Source organism: Puma concolor, chromosome B4 (genome assembly GCF_028749965.1).
Source record: "Puma concolor isolate L17-30 chromosome B4, mPumCon1.1.hap2, whole genome shotgun sequence".
Classification (NCBI taxonomy): Eukaryota; Metazoa; Chordata; class Mammalia; order Carnivora; family Felidae; genus Puma; species Puma concolor.
In genome coordinates, this window is record NC_141673.1 from 69,468,136 (window position 1) to 69,492,580 (window position 24,445).

At 39.6% G+C, this 24,445-nt stretch overlaps 1 protein-coding gene across 2 annotated transcripts in view; it reads right to left on the bottom strand.

The window, feature by feature from the left end:
• LOC147579205 (uncharacterized) overlaps nt 1–24,445 on the bottom strand; it is a 331,154-nt gene that overhangs the window by 277,041 nt on the left and 29,668 nt on the right. For both annotated transcript variants that reach the window (XM_086713593.1, XM_086713594.1), the window contains exon 2: nt 19,749–19,903. In XM_086713593.1, the coding sequence (XP_086569719.1) occupies nt 19,749–19,782 (34 nt within the window). In that variant the 5' untranslated portion in view covers nt 19,783–19,903. The remainder of the gene's footprint in view (nt 1–19,748; nt 19,904–24,445) is intronic.

Sequence of the window (24,445 nt, forward strand, 5' to 3'; positions counted from 1 at the left end):
TCGTGTGTTTGATTTTGCTCTGAAGGCTGCATGGAATTTGTGCAGGACTTCAGCCACCCAAATCTCCAGTTAGAGTATCTCAACCTCACCTGTCTGCTATTGTCAATGCCTTGTAATAATCTACCAAGATCCATTACCCACAGTGGTCTTTTTCCTGGACCACTTTCTTTCAGTTGTTAACATTTCTGGGGTATCTTGTCATCATTACTGCTTTTCTTACCGTTTCATTGTCATTACAATCACCATCATTAGGTAACATATCCTGAACTTCTATATATGCTAGACTGGCACATATTACATAGAAGTCTCATTTTCTGCTCTTGAAAGAAGATGAAATGGCTATATAGATTTTTCTGATCACTAACCTTGTTTTACTGACAACTACCATTCATTATTATGTGCCAGATACCATGTTAAGCAATTTATAAGCGTTATTTTATTTAATCCTAAAGATAGGAACTTTTAGCTGCAGTTAAGAGATGATAAATTGAAATTTAGTGAGGGCAGGTAATTGGCTCAAAATCATACAGAAATGTATTGATGGAGCCCCACTTTAACTCTCATGGGTGGCGGATAGATAGAGATAGAGGGACTTCTGACTACAAGAAGACAGAAGAGGGAGCTGAGGGGCGTCTGGATGGCTCAGTTGATTAAGTTTCCGACTCTTGGCTTCCGCTCAGGTTGTGATCTCACAGTTTGTGAATTCAAGCCCCACATCCGGCTCTGTGCTGACAACACAGAGCCTGCTTGGGATTCTCTCTCCCCCTCTCTCTCTGCTCTTCTGGTGTTTCTGTGCACTCTCTCTCTCTCAAAATAAATAAATAAACTTAAAAAACAAAACAAAACAAAATAAGGGAGCTGAAACCCATGTCACATTTATAGAATGTAAAGTATGAGTGGATTGGAGGCTCAGGGAAGAGAAAGTCTTCCAAGTGGATGGATGGAAAGAGAACAGGAGGTATATAGAAAAGAGGAACCTTGTTATAGAGGTCTTTACTTCATTAATATGAAATATCCTCCTTGGTTTAATTTCATACTTTTCACTTTGAATTCTAATTCATCTTATTTTAATGTGATAATTATATTGAATGAGTTGAGCTTAATAGGATAGTTATAAAGCAAATTCACTCTTTCCCACCACTCCACACTAAACTTGCTCCATCAGACAATTCATTCCCTGACTTCGGATGAAATCTTGGACAGGTCCCATGGTTCTTTGGATCACTCTTAGATAATATATGAATTATCTTTTTGTTTTGACCTTTAGAGGACTAATCCAGTGCAATAATGAGAACTCCAAACTCCATTTTACCCAGTCTCTCCTTTACACAAGTTTGATTCTGCTCCAGTGTGGAAGTCTGCAACAGAGCAGAGGGATACGGTCAACCTCTCTCTCCTTTGCTTACTTCTTTCCACCAGGTCTGGACCTGGAGGAAAGGGACAAGGTATTATCTGCTTCTATTGTGATCTGGATGTCCCCAGCCCACTGGAATTTTGTGGGTTTCTCAGAGATTCCCCCCAGTGAAACATCCCACTGTTGATCTGCTGACACCAGCTGGCTATTTTCCATTTCATTCTCACCCCCGGGGTTCCAATGGATTACCATTCAACTGGGTGCCATCATCCCTCTCAGCGGTCCTTTGGGGGAAGGGAGCTTTTCTAGACTTCAGGCCAGCTCCCTCATCCCACCCCCAACCCATGTGGTTCATTTTTGGTCCACAGGAAACATGCACCTTGCCCCAGCTGTCATGCCGCCATTAACAACTATGGGTTGCTCCCTAAGCAGCCTTGCTCTCTCTCCTCTTCTGCTTCAAGCCAATCTAGCCACAGCTTCTTACATAGCCCATATGCTCTCTTAGTTCCAGGGACTCCAATCAAACACTCCAAATGAGAGTTCGGCATGAAGTGAAGGGGTTTCACACCCCCCACTTTGCTCATGAGAGTTGAAGAAGCTCACAGCATCCAACAACTCTCTCCAATATAACCTTTCCTTCCTCTACTCTTTTGGAGGCTGAGGAAGCAGTTTTACCATTTCTTAGCATGTCCTATTTAGAGAGTCTTGATACTTCACTTTAGACTGTGGAGTCCCTAGTACCCACTATATTATCTTTAGCATTTGGGCCCTTAACCAAAACTGAGACACAGAAGTCACTTCAACATTCTCTTACATCCAAACTGCTACTCCTGTCTTCTTTTTTGTTAGTATTTGCTCATACAGCTTTTCCTATCCTTTATTTTCAACTTCCCCATATCATTTTTTTTTAGACATTTCTTATAAACAATCAATTGATTTTTTAACCCAATATATAAGTCTCCGAAATTTAATTAGGTACATTTAACTCATTCATGGTGATACTGAATTTATTTCTGTCATCTTATCTTTTCTGTTTTCCATGCTTTCTGGTTGTTTCTTCTCCCTATCTCCTTTTTTTTTTTTTTTTTTTTTTTTGGCTTTGGATGAACAGATCGAATTTTCTTTGTTAATTTTTTTCCTTAAATGATTTGAAAATTGTACAGTTTATTTTTTAATGACTTCCCTTATTTACATATTAATTTTTTTCTAACAATACCTAGCATTAATCAGAATCTATATCCCCTAAACAATATAAGGACCAAAATGAGATTTCATTGCTGTCTACACTTGACCAACCCTCCTCCCATCACCCATGTTGATTTAAATCTTCTTGGATTTTAATTACAGATTATTATTTTTACAACCTATGCCAGTTTCTAGGCTATCAGGTCAATTTCATAATGTCATTTTCCTAAACAGGCTCTTGAGCAAATGATCATTTTCCTCTGGACTCCACACATTTTCTCTTTACTTTGAAGAATTTCTAAAGCAAACTGGGAGAGTTATCATTGGGAGAGGCAGAGACTAGAATGGCAAAGTCTCTGTGGCTGACCTTTAGCCCTTGTCCTTGCTTTCCATTGCACCCTTGGAAGGAGCATTTTTAACCTTCCCTTGTTTCCTGAACTGCTCTCATCTGAACATGATCCTGACCACTCTCTACCCAAGCTCCTACACATCTATCCAATCCTTCTTTATTTTACTTCCTAGCACTTGAAAGAAAAAATGCAAAAAAAAAAAAGGTATTTAATAATTTCAACATAGAATCCATAAAGTAGTTTGCTGGTTTCATTGCAGATCAATTTCATGAGATGCCAGTTTTGGTCATTGTCTCCTGACAAAGTAGGAAGTCACTTGGTCTGCTGTACTTTAAAGCTTCTGATTCTTTGAGATACTGCTCATCTTGTTCCACATGGTCAGGTAGAGCAGTATCCTTATGGTCCATTGTTTTTGCTTCTTGGGTGGCTAATAATTCTGCAGGCTGTGTAAGGAGAGGACTCTTTGGGCTCCCACACTTCAGGCTCTGGCACCCTCTAGTGGCCATTGACAGGCTTGCAACATCAGCTCTGGGTTCTAGAGTCTAGCCTCTGAGCTGTTCTAACTGCAGGAGCAAGGATAAGAACTAAAAAGGAAAACTCAGCAACTCTCTTGCCATCACCTCCAACATTATCCTTCCTCCCACTATCACTCTTCCTGAAGAAAATCACAGATAGCTCGGACACTCCAATCTTCCTCTTTTAGAAGTGGATTTTATCTCTTTTATCTATAATTTTCAGGCAAGGCATAAAAGGGTGGTCCTCCGGGTCTCAAAAATTGAGTATCTGAAGGTCAGCACTGTCTCTCTTTGGTAGTGGACAGCCAGAAAACCCTCTTGGTTTCTTAGCAGCATTAACCTGCAAGTTTAGTGTCCCTACCTAGTGATATGAATACTGACACTACCTGTGACTTTGCCAGGAATCTGTCAGCAAACTCTACCCACAAGAAAGATACCTCATCTAAAAGCTGAAAGGGAAGAATTCAGTCATGAAGTTTTAGTTCTTAGAAGGAGTCCAGTCGGACTGAGTGGGAGGAGTGAATGCATACTGCCAGTATCTTGGGCTTGCCTTCCCTCCAAAGGCCCCTACTCTGACACTTGCAGTGCCCCAGCCACATGCAGCATTCTACTCTCTCATGGCAGTGTGGTTATTGAGGGGCCTTCTACTCAGTAGGAAGAGACTCAGAGATGTTGGGCAGGTCTGCACCTCATGTGACATGAGGTGACACCACTATCGATAAATACTAACAGTGGGTCACAGAGGATGTTGTCGGGAGAGGAAGTGCTGCTTTTGCTACCTTGTGGGCCTTGGCCTTTCTTGACTCAAGGCCCATGATCAGTGATCTTCTAGGACAGAGGTTGGGAAAGTATAGCTCAAGGGTCAATTCAACCTGCTACCTGTTTTTGTATGGCCCACAAACAAAGAATGCTTTTTACATTTGTAAAAGGTTGAGAAAAAAAATCAAAAGAATAACATTTCATGACACGTGAAAATTATATGAAATTAAAACTTCCATTCCGTAAATAAGGTTTTATTGGAACATGGACATATTCATTTATGTATTGCCTATGGCTGCTTTCATGTCACAATGGCAGAGGTAAATAGTTGCGACAGAGACTATATGGCCCAAAAAGCCAAAAATGTTTACTATCAGCCCTTAAGAGGAAGTTTGCTGACATTGCTCCTAGAAGATCCATATGTTCTAGTTCGTCACAGACTGCAGGGACCTGAGTGGATGGAGTAAGAATGTGTATGGAGCCTTGCAGGGAATGAAAATGAAATTACATAGTGAAGGTCCTAACTGAAGATTTTGGATTTAATCCAGTTGGCTATGGGGAGCCTTTAAAGTTGGTGCCAGGATCAAAGCAGTATATTCTGAAGACTTAACATGGCATAAGGGGGTAAGAAGGATCAAATGAGAAGAGAATTCTGAGGTAGCGAGACCAGTGGTAAGGAGAAACAATTGAGGGCCTGGAGTAAGGAGTGTCCAGGAAGAGGAAGAAGTGGTTACTGGAGACATGTTGGGGACAATGGCAGAGGGCATCAAATAGGCTGTGACCAAAGAGGTGGAGACAAAGAGGCCAGGGCCATCAGTAGAATGTAGTCATGAGACACCAATAGAATGTGTTCACAAGACACAGTCACAAGACTATTTCTAAGAGTAATACAGTTTTGCCAACATGTATCATTCTTACCCAGATGACCCTGCAGTAGATGGGATTTACGTCTGCTTTCCACTAGCATCTTTAAAATGCAACTTAGCACCTGACAGATTATGGACATGGAAGAAAGAGATGAACAGATGAGGTAAGCAGTTTGAGAGAGATGGGCATCGTTGTATAAATTCATGGGTAGAAATGGTTGGGGAACTCTCCAAACTAATAAGTCTTTTCCTAATCCCCATAAAGTAATAATGCTTCTGTCCAGATACCTCTGGGCTCCTTGCCATATGTTTCCAAAGAAAAGAAAGCTTACACAGTTTTTCCTATAAAACTATATCAGAAGATAAACTATTATTTCACCCTTGAAAAGCTCTATAAGCAAATCTGTTAACTGTAAGGAAGGGGAAAGCAATGAAGGTAATATTTTTAAGAGGAAGGACACTGCAAAGTGAAAATAATTTTTCACATTACATGAACTTGGTATAGAGTACTATCTACACGACTCAGAACCTCATCTTTAGTTTGTGAATGTATTAGCAATTATAAGGTCAATTTTAAACTTTGAGTTTAAGACTTTGGTGAAGTAAACTGCAGTGGAAAGAAGTTAATTTTTATGTTTTACATTTCAGTTTTAGGGTGGAGAACTTTTTCTACAAGAACAGTTTAATGGCAGATTAGATTTTTGAAATAGATATAGATGGGATTTTTATTTTTTTTTTTCAACGTTTATTTATTTTTGGGACAGAGAGAGACAGAGCATGAACGGGGGAGGGGCAGAGAGAGAGGGAGACACAGAATCGGAAACAGGCTCCAGGCTCTGAGCCATCAGCCCAGAGCCTGACGTGGGGCTCGAACTCACGGACCGCGAGATCGTGACCTGGCTGAAGTCGGACGCTTAACCGACTGCGCCACCCAGGCGCCCCTAGATGGGATTTTTAAAAATGGCCATTCATTGTTGTAAAATAGTTACATAGCACAAATTTGAGGGTAATCCCTAAAATTTTGTACACGTTTAATTTTCTCTTACCACCTTTGAACTTCTTTTTTTAAAAAAATTTTTAATGTTTATTTATTTTTGAGAGAGAGAGAGAGAGAGAGAGAGAGAGCATGAGTAGGGGAGGGGCAGACAGAGAGGGAGACTCAGAATCCAAAGCAGGCTCCAGGCTCTGAGCTGTCAGCACAGAGCCCAACATGGGACTTGAACCCACCAACCTTGAGATCATGACCTGAGCTTAAATCAGGTATTTATTTACCAACTGAGCCACTCAGGCGCCCCACCACCTTTGAATTTCTTACATTACTCTTAGTTCATCAACTTCCTACTACACAACTTACTCTCTCAAAATACTTTCCAAAATGAAAATTTATATTTAAAAGTGTATAAGAAGGCTATCTGAGATTTTTAGCCACAAAAAGCCAGTGATGCCCATAACATGCCCAGTGCCATACTAGAAGCAGTGATTAGGATCAGATTAAGACTTTCAGAATACCCAAAACTATACAGATGTGAAAGTGTCCAAATGACTTAAAAATCATTTGAGAGGCAATTCTTTTTTTTTTTTTTTTTTTTTAATTTAAATTCAAGTTAGTTAACATACAGTGTAGTCTTGGCTTCAGGAGTAGAACCCAGTGATTCATCTCTTACATATGACACCTAGTTTTCATCTCAAGAAGTGTCCTCCTTAATGCCCATCACCCATTTAACCCCACCCCCCTACCTCCCCTCCAGCAACCCTCAGTTTATTCTCTGGATTTAAGAGTCTCTTATGGTTTGCCTCCCTCTCTGTTTTTATCTTATTTTTCCTTCCCTTCCCATGTGTTCATCTGTTGAGTTTCTCAAATTCCACATATGAGTGAATATGATACATCTTTCTCTGACTGACTTATTTATTTTAGCATAATAGCAAAACATAAACACTTCAGATGTGATTACAGAAATACCACACTACAAGAGGGAAAGAAGGAGAGAAATTTCAAAATCAGAAAGATACAAGAATAAAAGACAAAAACAGAGCAAACACAGTAAACTATTCTTGATGTTCTTTCTGCCCTGGCCTCTCCCAGCACTGAATGATTCACATCCATTCTCCTTTCTCACAAAAGTCTGTCAATAAAACTTCTGGTTTCTGGCTACTGTTGGCTATTGGTCCAGTTTGGCTATTGCTTAAAACACAGTATTTTCTTTGGAGAAAAGCAGATAAGTAAGTCATAAGTGCCAAGATAATCTGTGGGAATTTGAGAGTACTCAGAAGAGCATTTTAGCCAGACTACCATTTTAGAATAATATAATACACCTAAATAGAGTTAGGGGTCAGAGGGCTTTATTCTGAATTCTGTCACTTCCTAGCTCATCTGAATGAGTTAATCTCTCTGAGCCTCAGACTCATAATAGGAAAATACTATGATGCATTATATATTTGCATGGCACATGTAAATATATAACATATATTAATGGCTGTCTTTATAAGATTATTTAAAGGAATAACTGAAGCAAAGTAATAAAGCTCAGCATTGTGTTTGGCATATGATAATTACACAATAAATGTAAATTATTATTAGCTTCACTTTTCTGACAACCAAACCTAAAGGGTAATGGTGAAGCAACTTGTTACTTTTGCATGATAACAGGGTTTTGTCTCTAATTTTAACAACAGTCACTACAATTTATTAAGTGTCTACTATATGCCAGGTGGCTTATATACTGCGTCGAATTTACTTGTCAAAGGATCCTGCTGAATATGTATTATTATTCTCACTTTGTAAGTTAAGAGCATGAACTAGAGAAGTTAACTTTCTCAGAGTTTCACAGATATTATAACTGTTAAACCTGGAATGAAACCCAGATATGTCTGATTTCATAGCCCATACTTTACAGCAGGTTTTAATTCAAATTTTAAATAAAGAATACAAAAAAGCTATTGAAGACTACTGGGCCATGTCAGTAGAACTTAAGATACCTGTTGAGAGGGCTCTTACTTGCCAAATATAAGACAATTTCAGCATCAGAAACATTAATGACTGCCTTAAGTTGAAACACACAGGATGTATTATGAGTTAATTTTAATCTTTTTCTTTAAAAAAAAATTCATTTGACATTTTTGGAGGCTGCTAGAGTACTAGGTCATTATTCTGAAAATAACAAACAAAAGAATAAAGGGAAAGTATCAAGCACTATTCTTGCTTTCTAGCACAAACTATCTGGGAAAGATACATGAATACATAACGAAAGCATTCCAGGCAAGTGTAAAGGTCCTGAAAAGGCATATGCCTGCCATAATAAAGAAAAAGCAGAGAAGCCATGTGGATGGACCCTAGCAAGAGAGGACAAGAGTACTGTAAAATGAAGACAGAAGGGAAATCAGAGTGGGAGTTGGTATGTAGAGTTTTCTAGGTCACTGTAAAGGCATTAGCTTTTACTCAGAAAAATAGGGAGCCACAGCAGGGTTTTGAACAAAGAAGTGACATAATTTGACTTTTAGTTTAACAGTCACTCTGACTGGTGTGTTGAGACTACACTACAGGGGGAACAAGAGTAAAGTCAGGGAGGCCAGGTCATTATAACAATCCTATGTGAGATGATGGTGGTTTGAACCAAGATGGTAGCAGGGAAGAAGGTGAGGATGGTTGAATTCTAGATTTATCTCTTTTCTTAAAAAAGTAAACCTTTTTAAAAAATGTGTATTATTTTTAGAGAGAGAGCGAGAGCATGCATGGGTGAGGGAGGGGCAGAGAGAAAGGGACAGAAAGAGAATCCCAAGTAGGCTCCACACTGTCAGAGCAGAGACTGACTCGGGGCTTGATCTCACAAAATGTGAGATCATGCCCAGAGCTGAAATCAAGAGTCAGACCCTTAACTTACTGAGCCACTTGGAATAGCTGGTGCCCCTCTAGATTTATCTTGAAGGGAGACCTGGGAGAAGTTGCTAATGGATTGGATGTGGGAAATATGAGAAAGAGGAAAGATAAGGATGACTCCTGGGCTTTAGTTCTGTGTATACAGAAGTATGGTGTGCCTTTAGCTGAGATGGAGAAAACCACAGGATGAATGGGTTTGGGCAGAAAGTGGCATGGGGAATACTAGGGGCTAAATTTGGATATGTGAAGTTTGTGAAGCTTATTATACATCCAAACAAAATGACAAATAGACATCTGGATTCATAGGGTCTGGAGTTCAAGGGAGATGTCTGAGCTAGAGATACAGTCAAGAAATTGTTTCAAAAAAAGAAGGTGTCATTTATGTCAAATCCTGCTGATTGGTAAGAAATATGAGGCCTAAAATTAACCACTGAATTAAGCAACATAGAGGCCACTGATGTCCCTGGTAAGAGTAGCTCCATTGGCATGGTGAGACAAAAGTCTGACTGGAGAGATGTCAAGAGGAAATCAGAGGAGAGAAACTGGCAAGAGTCAAGGTATTCTTTTTGCAGAGTACACTGAGAAAAGAAGGAAAGAAATGGGACAGCAACCAGAGAGAAAGATGGGATCTACAGGGGGGTTGTTTGTTTGGTTGTTTTGGTTTAGTTTGGTTGTATGTGTGTGTGTGTGTGTGTGTGTGTTTAGATTGGAGAAATAATACCATGTTTGTACCCTCATGAAAAAGATATAGTAGAGAGGGGAAATTATCAGCACATGAGAGGAAAACTGTTAAAGTGATGTCACTGAACAGGTGCTTGTTAATGGGAAAGGCTGCCTTTGCCAGAAGCAGATGGTTCCGCCATGATGCTGGAGAGAAGCTAAGAAGGTAAGAGACTAGACATGCTGTTGCCAACTGCAACAGGGTCTGGATGCATAAAAGGATGACGCTAAAGCTTACAGATGCCTTCCAGAACTTCAAGCAACTGCAAATTTCCCAAAAGCAGTATTGTTGTTCTAAAAGGCAGTGATGTCCTGAGGCAGAAATCTGCTGTCAGCTTTAGGTTCCTTCCAGGCCTGGAGTCTACAGGGTCAAGCATCCATGGCCACCTAGTGTCCACTCACCCTCCCAACCCCAGAACACCCTCCAGGTATGTGAGACTTTAGAATTCTCTTCACCTAAACAAACCATCTTCTAGAGTCTGTATATGCCTCTTCCTGTTGTCTGTCCTGCTGAGAGCAGAGGTGACTTCTCCCACCCACCCCACCCCCTCTTCTTCAGGGTGTGGACACGTAGGCATAAGAGATGGCTATTGGTAACTTCTGGGAAGTGGGGAGGAGAGGAGCTTAGACAAGTGAGATAGAGGGTCCATTCACACCCTTGAGTTATAGAGCAGAGCCACAGAGCCTCCATTTACAAATGGGGAGGGTCTGCTGAAAGGAACAGCTGGTTATTCTTGATAAGCAAGACAATAAAATCTAGTGGTCTCAGCCATCCATGAGGACAGAGGGTGCAATCCTGTAGAGATTCAATTTTACAACAACAAATGATAGTGTAGCAGGAGAGATTATATTATTTCTAATACCTAAGTCCAAGCCATCTGACTTAAATTCCTCACTGAAATGAGGTAGGATAAAGGAAGAAGATCCCAGGAGCCTTTGCTATAAGGCCTATCAATCTCTGGAAAGCCAGAAACAGGTTAAATGGACCCCCAGGGATTTAGAGAGAAGGTACTGGCAAAAAACAAAAAGAAAAACAAAAAACCCTTAGGAATAGGCTTGCCAGATAAAATATAGTATGCAATATTCACTATATTCTTATATTAAGAAATTATTCATTGTTTATCTGAAATTTAAATTTACCTGGGCATCCTGTATTTTAATTGACTACATCTAGCAATCCTTTCTAGGAGAGGCAGCAGGTCTGCTCTGGCTCATGCCTCAGCATTTTACCTTACTCTCCTCCCACCATCTTTCCTACCTTATTCAGCAAACATGAATAGTAGTCAGAAAGGCAGACAGAAAGAAGTGAAGGAGGAAGAGACAGAGAGAAGAGAGACAAAGAGAAGGATGAAAGAAAGGAAGGAAAGCCAAGGGAAGAAATGAGAGACAAGAAGAAATACAAGGAAGAACTTGAAGTTGTGGAAGGCATCTGTAAACTTTAGCTTCATCCTTTTATGCATCCAGACTCCTCTGCAATTTTTTAGATACATGGCATATATCTAAAAAACAAAAATAAGGGGCGCCTGGGTGGCTCAGTCGGTTAAGCATCTGACCTTGGCTCAGGTCATGATCTCAGGGTTCACAAGTTCGAGCCCTGCGTTGGGTTCTGTGCTGACAGCTCAGAGCCTGGAGGCTGCTTCAGATTCTGTCTCCCTCTCTCTGCCCCTCCCCCTCTCATGCTCTGTCTCTCAAAAATAAACAAATATTAAAAAAAAATAATTCCAGGGAAATAGATTTTTAAAAGTTAAAGAAACAGCTTCAAAGAAATTACAAACATAACTTTACATTAAAAAGAGCTGAAAAAAGAAGTAAAATAATTCAAAGAAGAGCTTATAAGGCAATAGAAGGAGACAAAAAGTGAGCCAGCAAAGCTGAGGAAAGAAATGAGAGAAAAATTAAAATGTCATTGAGATAAAAAGTCACATTAGAAATAGAATAAACAGAAGTTAAACACAGTTCTGGGGAATAGTAGTGCAATTGCTGGAATGTATGGTAGTCCCATTTTTAACTTTTTGAGGAACCTCCATACTGTTTTACAGAGTGGCTGCACCAGCTTGCATTCCCACCAACAGTGCATCCTCACCAACACTTGTTGTTTCTTGGGTTGTTAATTTTAGCCATCCTGATAGGTGTGAGGTGGTATCTCAATGTGGTTTTGAATTGCATTTCCCTGATGATGAGTGATGTTGGGCATCTTTCCATGTGTCTATTAGCCATCTGGAAGTCTTCTTTGTAAATGTGTCTTCTGTCCATTTCTCAACTGGATTGTTTTTTGGGGTGTTGAGTTTTTGGTAAGTTCTTTATAGATTTTGGATACTAGCCCTTTATACAATATGTCACCTGCAAATATCTTCTCCCATTCTGTAGGCTGACTTTTAGTTTTGTGTATTGTTTCCTTTGCTGTACAGAAGCTTTTTATCTTGATGAAGTCCCAATAGTTCATTTTTGTTTTTGTTTCCCTTTCCTAGTAATGTGTCTAGTAAGAAGTTACTGCAGTCGAGGTCAAAGAGGTTTCTCTTGTTTTCTCCTATAGGACTTCTATGGTTTTCTGTCTCACATTTAGGTCTTTCATCCATTTTGAATTTATTTTTGTGTATGGTATAAGAAAGTGGTCCAGTTTCATTCTTCTGCATGTTGCTGTCTGTTTTTCCCAGCAACATTTATTGAAGGGACTGTCTTTTTTTCCATTAGATATTCTTTCCTGCTTTGTCAAAGATTAGTTGACCTTATAGTTGTAGGTCCATTTCTGGGCTTTCTATTCTGTTCCATTGTTCTACGTATCCTTTTTTTTTTTTCTTTCTTTCTTTTTTTTTTGGTACCAGTACCATACTGTCTTGATGACTACGGCTTTCTAATATACCTTGAAGTCCAGAATCATGATGCCTCTAGCTTTGCTTTGCTTTTTCAGGATTGCTTTGGCCATCAGGGTTTTTTGTGATTCCATACAAATTTTAGGATTGTTTGTTCTAGCTTTGTGAAAAATGCTGGCGGTTCTTTTACCTATTTTTAAATGTTTGTTTTCTCGGGGCGCCTGGGTGGCACAGTCGGTTAAGCGTCCGACTTCAGCCAGGTCACGATCTCGCGGTCCGGGAGTTCGAGCCCCGCGTCAGGCTCTGGGCTGATGGCTCAGAGCCTGGAGCCTGTTTCCGATTCTGTGTCTCCCTCTCTCTCTCTGCCCCTCCCCCGTTCATGCTCTGTCTCTCTCTGTCCCAAAAATAAATAAACGTTGAAAAAAAATTTTTTTTAAATGTTTGTTTTCTCATTGTTGAGTTTTAAGAGCTCTTTTGTATATATTTTGGATACAAGTCCTTTATCTGATATGTGATTTGCAAGTATCTTCTACCAGACAGTGATTTGTCCTTTCATTCTTCTAACAGGATCTTTTGCAGAGCAAAATTTTTGAATTTTAATAGAGGTCAACATCCATTTGTTCTTTTATGAATCATGTTTTTGGTGTTGTATATAAAACCTTATCACTAAGCTCAAAATCATGAATATTTTCTTATATGTTTTCTTCTATAAGCTTTACAGTTTTGCATTTTATATTTAGATCTATGATATGCTTTGAATTAATTTTTGTGAAGGGTATAAATTCTGTGTCTACATTAATTTTTTTGCTTGTGGATGTCCAATTGTACCAGTATTTGTTGAAAAGACTATTATTTCTCTATTGAACAAAATCACCTTTGTACCTTTGTCAAAATCAGTTGACTATATTTGTGAAATTCTATTTCTGGGTTCTCTATTCTGTTTCATTGAGTTATGTGTCTATTATCTTGTCAATACCATCCTGCTTGATTAGTGTAGTTTTATAGTAAGTATGGTGGTGTGAGTTCTCCAATTTTATTCTTCTTTTTCAGTTTTGTGTTGGTTACTATATGTTCAGATCTGTGTCTGTGACCTTAATTATCTTTTTCGAACACACCATAACAGAACAACTGCCAGGCATGGTAAACTTTAAAGTATATAATATTAGGTAAATGTGTTTGAGAAAGAGGGATAGACACATTCCAAGGATCCCTTGCCATACAATCACAAAAAACAACAGGAAGATGTGTTGTAAAGGCATAAGGAAGGGCAGAAAATTTATGAGGATTACTGCTCTACACCACTGGAAAATGTACAGTTATTAACACTATGATCCTAGATCCCTAGGTTGCATATATGATTATCAGTTCAAAGACTTATTTAGGTCAATGTCTGAAGTAGTGAATCTACTCACTATCACCAAAACCATTTATAACACCTTGATCATGACAGAGATCTAATTTTGCTAGAATTAACATATAAAATCTTTCAAATAAGTCTATCCTTTAAAAATAGAATAACTAAGAGCCTTGGGATTTTTATGTAAAAGTAATGTCTGTGACAAAAAGCACATAAGAGATGGTCTGTCATATTCCATACTAGTTTTTCAAGTGAAGAAATTTTAAAGTGAATTTGTTGCTAAGGTCAACAAGTGCCTTATACTTATTCCTGATGTTTCTGTAAAACTTGAGTAAATCTGAGAAAAAGAGCCAATGTGACAGAAGTTTCTTCTAAAGGACTGTAAAATGTTCTTAAGCTTAAGGGACAATTCAAGGCTGCCACAGAATTAATGTTCCTGATTCCAAATTAGTCCAAGTACTCAGAATGATGGATTTTCAAACAAGCAAGAAAGCTCAGGAAATTTTATTTTTATCACCATTTAGAAAGAAACATAATGCTCATTTCTTCCCTTGAGTCATATAAATTTTAGTGTCTTCTCTTTAGTAACTAAGTGTTTCAGAATCTTCAGGAAATGTTAAATGTTAGAACTAAAACAATATGATATTAAAATAATCAGTGGGGATTCCACTTGAAATAGCTTGGTCTCTACTTAAAGAAAACCATCTATTCAGTATCTTCCTCAGGAGACAATATGGCAAAATAGCATTATATGGTCAATTATCTAACATCTCATTTCGTTGTTCCTCCAAAATATAGGAGCTCTTTGTTATAGGTTTTATAATGAGATAACTTTTTCTATTGGATGCTATTACAATTTCCTTTGTGTGTTTTAATTTGAAAGGAACAATGTTGATGTTGGTGGTCTCTAAATTAAGATTGCATTTCTTATAAAATGTATTTGTTAGTGGAGTGAGTCATCAATTTTGTTTTAAAAAGTTAGAATGTGTCTTTTCTTTAACATGCATTATAAAATGCATCCTAATATGCATTATAAAAATATAAAAGTTCATTTTGAAAATGGCATATTGTGACTTATGGATAATCAATACTGGCTTGCTTTACCCCTTTGACATTATATGTAAGGCAACATGAGTTTTACTTTATCCTCTTAGTTGAGTGACGACATTTAAGCAGAGGTTCTTTTACTTATTTGCTTCATACACTCATTGATAACAATCTTAAACCTATGATAAAAATCTGCTTCTTCTCACTAATGGTAAAAAGAGTAGAAAGGGCTTACATGTCAAGACATTGAATGGATATTAATATAATATAGCCAAATTTCACTTGCATCACAAATTATGTCGCGGTTTTATTAAGGCACAAGTTTTACTTCCTAGTTACTTACTAATGATGATATAACTTCGCTGATTCCTTCCAAAGTATCCCCTAAGTAATCCTAGAATATCTCACTTGTCCTAAACTCCCATATTTGTTCTACTGTGCTACAAAAAACCTCTCCTACTGTTTCATGTAGCAAAGCAATTCTTTGCTGATGACTACTGCTGCTCTGTTGAGCACTGGTGGGAACTTAACACCATCATATGTTGTTCCTCCGCATTTTGTAGTCCTTCCTGCAGCTTTGCCAGGCACAGCAGTTTTCCAAAGACAAATACCACACTTAGCTCTCAAGGTGCCCAAACTGCATTGCTGTCCATAGCAAGGGTGGGCAGATCGCTCCCTCAGATTTCTAACTTACTCTATGAGTACAGTACCAAAGACATTTGGGACCCAGCGGGTTAAAAATTTTAAGGAAACAACACTTTTCACTTTTTCTTAAAGCCATTTAGTTTTGTCTCCCTGGGACTCAGAAATGTATTCAAGGGGCTAGACCCAAGATAGATTGAGTAATAATTATTGAACTGTACTAAGAATCTTTATTCGACCAACAGAAAATATAGTCAAATCTCAAGCTGAGAATCTATTATGCTTAATTAGAGAGAAGCATTAACAAATTGTTTTTTCTTTTCCTTTTTTTTAAATGTTTTATTTATTTTTGAGAGAGAGAGGGGGAGAGAGAGAGAGAAACAGCATTATCAGGGGAGGGACAGAGAGAGAGGGAGACACAGAATCTGAAGACAGGTTCTAGGCTCTGAGCTAGCTGTCAGCACAGAGTCTGATGTGGGGCTCGAACTCATGAATGGCGAGATCATGACCCGAGCTGAAGTTGGATGCCCAACCAACTGAGCCACCCAGGCGCCCCACAAATTGTTTTTTCTTATTAAATATACAGATGAATAATATATTTGAATTGAATATTGATGATATTTGAGTTGAAATGTACAGAGGAATAATATTTTCTTGAGTTTTAAACTACCTTACATTTTATCCAACAATTCTTCATTACTCCTTTGGTTTTCTTCATCATTAAAATGACATCATGGTACTTCTGGTTTCTAGTCCAACATATAAGGAGCATAGAAGTCACCACTCAATCCTGACAACAAGTAAAAGCTGAACAGATTGAAAAACCAAAAACTATTCTTATGACTGATGAATTTATGGAAACTCAGTGTGGACAATTCTGATAGTTAAGAACTTCAGGAAGACCCACTTATAGAAGGGCTTCCATACTTTGGTGAGAACTCCTGGAGCTCTACCCAATTCTCATAGTGAATATCAGAGAAAAATACCCTCATGCTTATAGCAGGGGGAAGGGAAAGTAAACATTTTTAAATATGCCAGAGCATTCTGTTCTTAACAAGGCCTATCCTCAAGAGAAACTGTTTCAGCAGAGCATGAGCTATTGGGAGTTTCATCAGATACTAACTGACCCGGAGGGAAGGAAATACCTAACACCAGTCCACTCTTCCCACCTAAGCAGGAAATGGGGGCACTGAGAAGCACTTGTGAAGCCCACAGTCCAGAGGGCAATCTTTACTAAAAGATTGAGACTAATCAGGGTGCCTGGCTGGCTCAAACAGTAAAGCATGCAGCTCTTGATCTCAGGGCTGTAAGTTCCAGCCCCACATTAAGTATAGAGATTACCTAAAAATAAATATTTTAAAAAAGAAAAAAAAAGATTGAGATCAATCATAGGACTATAGAACACTTCTCCCCACCCCCTACAACTTACTATCATATTCTTAAAGGCCTACTTAAAGTAGTCACTTTCACCCAGTATGTCTCAGTCCATTGGGACCACCAAATTTTTGTTATAGTAGCTTATAAACTGAGTTGGTTAGAAACCACAAAAATTTAGTTCTTACAATTGTGAAGGCTAAAAAGTTCAAGATCAAGGTATCCTGTAGGTGCCTACTTCCTGGTTCACAGAAGTCATCTTCTGGCTAGGTCCTCAAATGGCAGAAGGGCAAGGCAGCTCTCTGGGGTCTCTTTTTTATTTTTAGTTTCTTTAATTTATTTTGAGAGAGAGAGGGAGAGAGAGAGCGAGAGAGAGAGAGAGAGCGCGCGCGCACTGGAGCAGGGGAGGAGCAGAGAGAGAGAGAGGGAGAGAGAGAATCCTAGGCAGGCTCCGTGATGACAGCTGGCGGCTGACAGCATAGAGCCCCATGTGGGGCTCGGCCTCATGAATTGTGAAATTACGACCTGAGCCAAAATCAAGGGTTGGATGGATGCTTAACCAACTGAGCCACCCAGGTGCCCCTGGGGTTTCTTTTATAAGTCCATTTGTAAGGGCTCCACCCTCATAAAATAATCACCTTCCAAAAAGCCCTACTGCCAAATATCATCCCATTGGGGATTAGGTTTCAACACTTTGGGGAAAATTTTGAATTTGGGGAAAATGAAAATATTCAGTCTATAGTAGAATATATTAATATATTATGAATGGCTATAAAAAAATCACAAAGCATACTGAAAGGCAATAAACACAGTTTGAAGAGACAAAGAAAGCATCAGAACCAGAACTCGGATATGACAAGGATAACAGAGTAATCTGACCAGGAATTTAAAACAACAACTACAATTAGCATGCTAAGGGCTCTACTGCATAGACACATGCAAGAACACATAATGGGCCATGTAAGCAAAGAGATGAAAGTTCTAAGAAACAAAAGAAATACTAGAAGTCAAAAATATTGTAATAGAAATGAAGACACAGCTGAGAAAAGGATAGCCAAGCTTGAAGATATCATAATAGAAACTTTCAAAAAATGAAAGGAAAAGAGAACAACAACACTGACCAAAAAAACCAACAGAACAGGCTGTCCAAGAAGTGTGGGACAATTACTGTGACATAATAGAAAATATATGTATATTGGTCTCTTCTTCTAGTTCCTCGTACAGAGATCATAAAACACTTTGTTATTTCCTAAGTGGTAATGTATTAGGAGCATCTTTTCTTCTGATATTTGGTCTTTTGGTCTTTGACCCCAGTCAATGACACAAAGCTCCTAAATCTCCTGGAATTCCTGGGTGACAGGAGTGTCTTCTGTTCTAATAAGGTGACTCTTGGTGGGCTCCTGGATAGCTTCAGGATGGGAGTTGTTCAGCAGAAATGAACCAGAAATTTCCAAACCCCATCTCCTGTCAGGAAGGGGTGAGATACTAGAGACTGAGTTACTGACTGATCATACCTACATGATGAGGCCTCCATAAAAACTCCCAAAGTACAGGGGTCAGAGAGCTTCCAGGTTGGTGAATACATCCATGTGCCAGGAAGGTGATACATTCAACTCCACGGGAACAGAAATTCCTGCACTCAGGACTCTTCAGGACCTCACCCAAGGTATCTCTTCATGTGGCTGTTCATCTATATCCTTTTTCATATCCTTTATTATATAACAAACACAGAAGTAACTGTTTCCCTGTGTTCAGTGAGCTGTTCTAGCAAAAATTGAACCCAAGGAGGGAGGGGTCACAGAGATCTCGTCTATAGCTGGTTGGTCAGAAGAAAAGGTGACAAGCTGGGACTTGCAAATGACATCTAAAGTGGGAAGGGCAGTCTTCTGGGACCAAGCTCTTAACCTGTAGGGCTTGCACTAACTCCAGATAGTGTCAAAATTGAATTGGGGCGCCTGGGTGGCGCAGTCGGTTAAGCGTCCGACTTCAGCCAGGTCACGATCTCGCGGTCCGTGAGTTCGAGCCCCGCGTCAGGCTCTGGGCTGATGGCTCAGAGCCTAGAGCCTGTTTCCGATTCTGTGTCTCCCTCTCTCTCTGCCCCTCCCCCGTTCATGCTCTGTCTCTCTCTGTCCCCCCCAAAAATAAATAAACGTTGAAAAAAAAATTGAATTGAATTATAGGACACCCAGATGGTGTTGCTGAAAATTGCTTGGTTAGCGGGGGCAAAGCCCACATATCTGGTTTCAGAAGTAAAGTGTGGTAGTAGTGTGAGAGTAAAGTAAAACCAAGGATTGTTTTGTCCTAGACAACTACCAAAGGTGTAACATACACGTAATGGGGATATCAGAAGGAAGAAAGGAGAAAAAAAGAAAGAATTAAAAAAGAAAGAGGGAGAGAGAATGGGAGAATAAAGAAAAAGGAAGAGAAAAAATTTGTGAAGCAATGACAGAATCTCCCCCCAATTAATATCAGACACCAAACAATAAATTCAGGAGGCTCAGAGAACATAAACAATAGATTCAGGAGGCTCAGAGAACACTAAGCAGGAAAAACGCAAAATAATTACAAAAAAGACTAAACCTAGGCATAGAAAAAACCTGTAGAAAATCAAAGATATAGATAAAATGCTGAAAGCCACAGTTAAATAACACCTTACCTATAAAGGAGCAAAGATGAGAATCACAACCAACTTCTCAGAAACCACGCAAGCAAGAAGACAGTGGGGAATGACATTAACAAAATGGCCAGGTAAGATATGGCTCACTTGTAAGCACCCCCAAAATTTGGTATCCATCCACAGGAAAAAAAGTTCCATCGGCAGGATCCAGCACCACACACCAAAGGACCCGGGAGGAGTACTGTCCACTCCATACATTTGGTAGTAGCCGTACTGACCTTGGTCTTGGCTATTGACCCTGTGATGGTCCATAAACCAGCTCCAATCCCTCTTGGTTGTGGTCTGGAAGCCCGTGAAGAATGCTGTCTTAGACAATCACCTGCAGAACCTTTGTGAAAGTTCAGAAGTCCAGCACAAAAGTTGCAGCACACTGCTGGAACAAAAAGATATAAGTTTGGACACGTTGGAGAGGGTAAGAAAAAGTCTGACTTTATTCACGTCACTCCTCCTATGAGGTAACACAGCTCAGTGTCAAGAGAGAGCTAATCAGCATGTGATTTCTCCTGCAGGGGAAAGTGAGTGTGTATGAGTGAGTATCTGCTTTCTCAGTTGTGTGTGATGGAGTCAAGGAGGTTCATTTCTCTCTCCCCCCACCCAAAGTAGTACTGAGTCTTGAGCTTCACAACTGGCAGATGGGAAGTGGTTGGAAGGGCAGCAGATAGGATTCTCAGAGGGCATTAAACAGACATGGATCCTACTAGCAGCAGCATGAATTCCATCAAGAAGCCTTCTCATAAGTCACTGGGGACACCTTATCTGAAGATCACCTCCAACTGCACACAGGTATCCCCAGCACTCAACCTGCCTCACCCACATACCCCACTCTGTGGCTGGCTCCCTATGTGCATTCTCAATGACAATGAGAGTAAGCTAATGAGTATAAACACAAAGCCAGACTGTAACAGTGAGTCAAAGAGAGACCACAAATTTGAGCTTTAGTACTGCCCTTGGGAAAGCAAAGGGTAGGCTATTGGTGCCTGGCCTGGGGTGTTGCAGTAGGCAAAGAGGCTTAAGAATTCTGCCACAAGATGAAAAGGAAAAGGAAGTTGAGCAGGCATATCCATAAAAGGTCTGAGAAAGTCTCAGAATCTGTAGCAAGGCTGATGGAAGGGGTTTGCCTCTCAAAGTCACCCAGTAAAGACTGAAGGAAGTGTGTGAAGACAACAATGCAAGACATTGGGGAACATGAAAATCAAGGAAACATGACACTATCAAATGATCACAAAAATCTTCTAGTCACCAACCATAGAGACACAGAAATTTGTGTTTTACCCAATAAACAATTCAAAATGGCTGTTTTAAGAAATCTCAATTAGCTTCAAGAAAACAAAGAGAACACATGAAATTGGAAAAATATATGAATAAAATGAGAAGTTAAGCAAAGAGATATAAATAACTAAAAAGAACAAAACAAATTCTGGAGCTGATGAATATAATGGATGAAATAAAAAATGCAATAGATTACATCACATCAGAATGAATAAAACAAGAAAAAAAATCTGTGAATCAGAAGACATAACCTTTATATTATTCAGTCAGAGGAAAATAAAGAAAGAAAATGAAAAAGAATGGATTTCTGAGAGTTAAGATGGCGGAGAAGTAGGGGGATCCTGGGCTTGCCACATCCCTCAAACACAGCTGTATTGAGGCAGATTACTTGGAATACCTGGGAAATCGATCTGCGGAGCGACAGAAGGATCTCCAAAGTTGGAGGGAGATAGCTTGGCGGATAGCTTGGGGGAGGGAAAGTGGTGGACCTGTGGAGGGGAGGGAACCCCTTCTGTGGCGAGACAAAAGGGAGAGAAGGAGGGAGGGGTTGAGATAGTGCAGAATCAAGTTAGCACAAGAGGAAAAGCTCTCTGGACTACAAACTGGGGAGCAAGAAGTATTGAGTTTCCCAGTTTTTGCAAACAGCTTCTGGAGTGAAACTCTGAGATTTTGGAAGTGCATGAGTTTCCCCAGAGTGGAGCTATGGAGTGTATTCCTTGGGAGAAGGAGGGAGTGCATAGCGTGGTGTAGCGATCTTCTGGGTGCCCTGGGAGAGAACAATCCCTTTCCTGGAACACTTTTGGAATAGGGTTTATTGCCTCCTCAAGGACAAAAGACCCTATAGGTGCCAGCCAAAGGCCTTTCATCAAAAGGGTGGGGAGGCTCTACTCTGGAGCAGGGGAATGGATCCGCATTGTGCCGGGTGCCTTAAGACTGGGTTTTAAACCCAGCCATGCATCAAGTGCTGGGTCCTTTAAGACCTTGCGTTTTGAATCCCAGCCATGCATCAAGGAAAGGGCTCAGGATAGTTGTGGCACAGGGTGAGCTAATGGCCCTCACTATTCTGTGAAGGCTGCCTGAGGAGCTAGGGTTGAGATTCCTGGTGCAGGGATGAGAGATTGAGATGATGCCATTTTTTCCCCCAACACCAAAATGGTGGGACTTCAGAGGGAAGCACAGCAGCCCCCAGTGGACGTAGGATCCACCACTTACAGCAAACCTGCCCCTTCATGCCTGGCAACTGCTTATTTACTGGGGCAAGACTGACTCTGAGCCTACATAGCTGGCCTCTTTTCCAGACCAGCATAGCCACCACCCCCCAGGCACAAACAGAAACTCCTTCCCCCCCGCCTTTTTTTCCTCCTCCTTCTTTTTTTTTTTTTTTCTTGTGGAATCAGGCTCAGATTTTTTTTTGTCATTTCATTTTATCTTATTTTTCTTTTCTTTTTTTGAATCAGGCTTTTTTATTCTTTACTTTTTCCTTCTATCTTTTGGTTTTTTTTTTTCCTTTTTTTCTCCTTTCTTTTTCCTTGATATCAGCCTTATAGCTTTATGATTCTCTGTTTGGTTTTCTTCTGTTCCCTTTCTCTCTTTTTATGAGATCAGGCTTTCCCCACCTTTTCCTTTTTTCCAGGGTTACCTTAACAAACAAATCAAAGCAGACCTAGTTAAAGGCCCAAACACTCCACCACTGTAAGCAAGGAGGAGCTCTGCAGAAGACTGACTAGTGGGAAAGAGCAGCCTAAATGCAACAGCATAGTGCACACAACATACACCAGAAACACTTCTTGAAGTACCAGGCCCTGGACAATGTATGACCCTTTTTAATATAGATGTACTCTCAGGTGCAGGAAACATAACAAGCTTTCAAAATACCTAAAAGACAGAAACTTAGCCAAAAGGACAAGACTCAGGAATTCTCCCCAAAAGAAAGGTCAAGAAAAAATTACAGCCAGGGACTGACTCAAAAAAGATATAAACAAGTATATAGAACAAGAATTTAGAACAACAATCATAAGACTACTGGCTATGCTTGAAAAAAGCATAGAAGACACCAGAGAAACCCTTCCTGCAAAGATTAAAGACCTAAGAACTAGTCACTATGAATTAAACATGTTATAACTGAGATGCAAAATAAGCTAGACACAGTGACAGCGAGAATTGAAGAAGTAGAGGAGAGAATAGGTGAAATAGAAGATAAAATTATGGAAAATAATGAAGCTGAAAAAAAGAGGGAAAGAAAATTACTAGAGCACAAGGGGACCCTTAGAGAACTAAGTGATTTCATGAAAGAAAACAATATCCATATCATAGGAGTGTTAGAAGAAGAGTGAGAAAAGGGGGCAGAAGGTTTATTTGAACAAACTATATTCCCTAATCTGGGAATGAAACAGGCATCTAAGTCCAAGAGGCAGAGAGAAATCCCTTCAAAATCAACAAAACAGGTCAACACCATGACATACCATAGTGAAACTGGCAAAATAGAAAGATAAAGAGAGAATTCTGGAAGCAGCTAGGGACAAAAGGTCTTTAACCTACAAGGGCAGACACATAAGGTTAGTAGCAGACCTTTCCACTGAAACTTGGCAGGCCAGAAGGGAGTGGCAGGAAATATTTAATGTGCTAAATAGGAAAAATATGCAGCCAAGAATCCTTTATCCAGCAAGGCTGCCATTCAGAATAGAAGGAGAGATAAAGACTTTCCCAGACAAACAAAAACTAAAGTTCATGACAACTAAACCAGCCCTGCAAGAAATTTTAAAGGGAACTTTCTGAGTGGAAAGAAGCAAAGACTACAACATCACCAGAACACCAGAACAGAGAACATCACCAGAAACACCAAATCTACAGATAATACAATGGCACTAAATTCACAACTTTCAATAACCTGAATGTAAATGGACTAAATACTCCAATCAAAAGACATAGGGTAGCAGAATGGATTAAAAAAAAAAAAAAAGATCCATCTATATGCTGCCTACAAGAGACTCATTTTATTTTTTTTAATTATTTTTTTTAATGTTTATTTTTGAGAGAGACAGAGACAGAGTGTGAGTGAGAGAGGGGCAGAGAGAGAGAGAGAGAGAGAGGGAGACACAGAATCTGAAGCAGCTCCAGGCTCCAAGCTGTCAGCACAGAGCCCGATGTGGGGCTCAAACCCATGAACTGCAAGATCAGAGCTGAAGTCAGACACTTAACTGACTGAGCAATCCTGGCACCCCACAAGAAACTCATTTTAGACCTAAAGACACCTGCAGATTGAAAGTGAGGGGATACAGAACCATCTATTATGCTAAGACAGGTCAAAAGAAAGTCAGAGTAGCCATACTTACATCAGACAAACTAGATTTTAAACAAAGACAATACAAAGAGATGAAGAAGGGCATTATACCATAATTAAGGTTCTATCCATTAAGAATATCTAACAATTGTAAATATTTATGCCCCCAACTTGATCGAACCCAAAAATATAAATCAATTAATCACAAACATAAACAACTCATTGATAATAATACCCCATTATAGTAGGAGACTTTAATACCCCACTTACAACAATGGACAGGACGACTAAGCAGGAAATCAAGAAGGAAACAATGGCTTTGAATGACACACTGGACCAGACGTAATTAACAGATATATTCAGAAC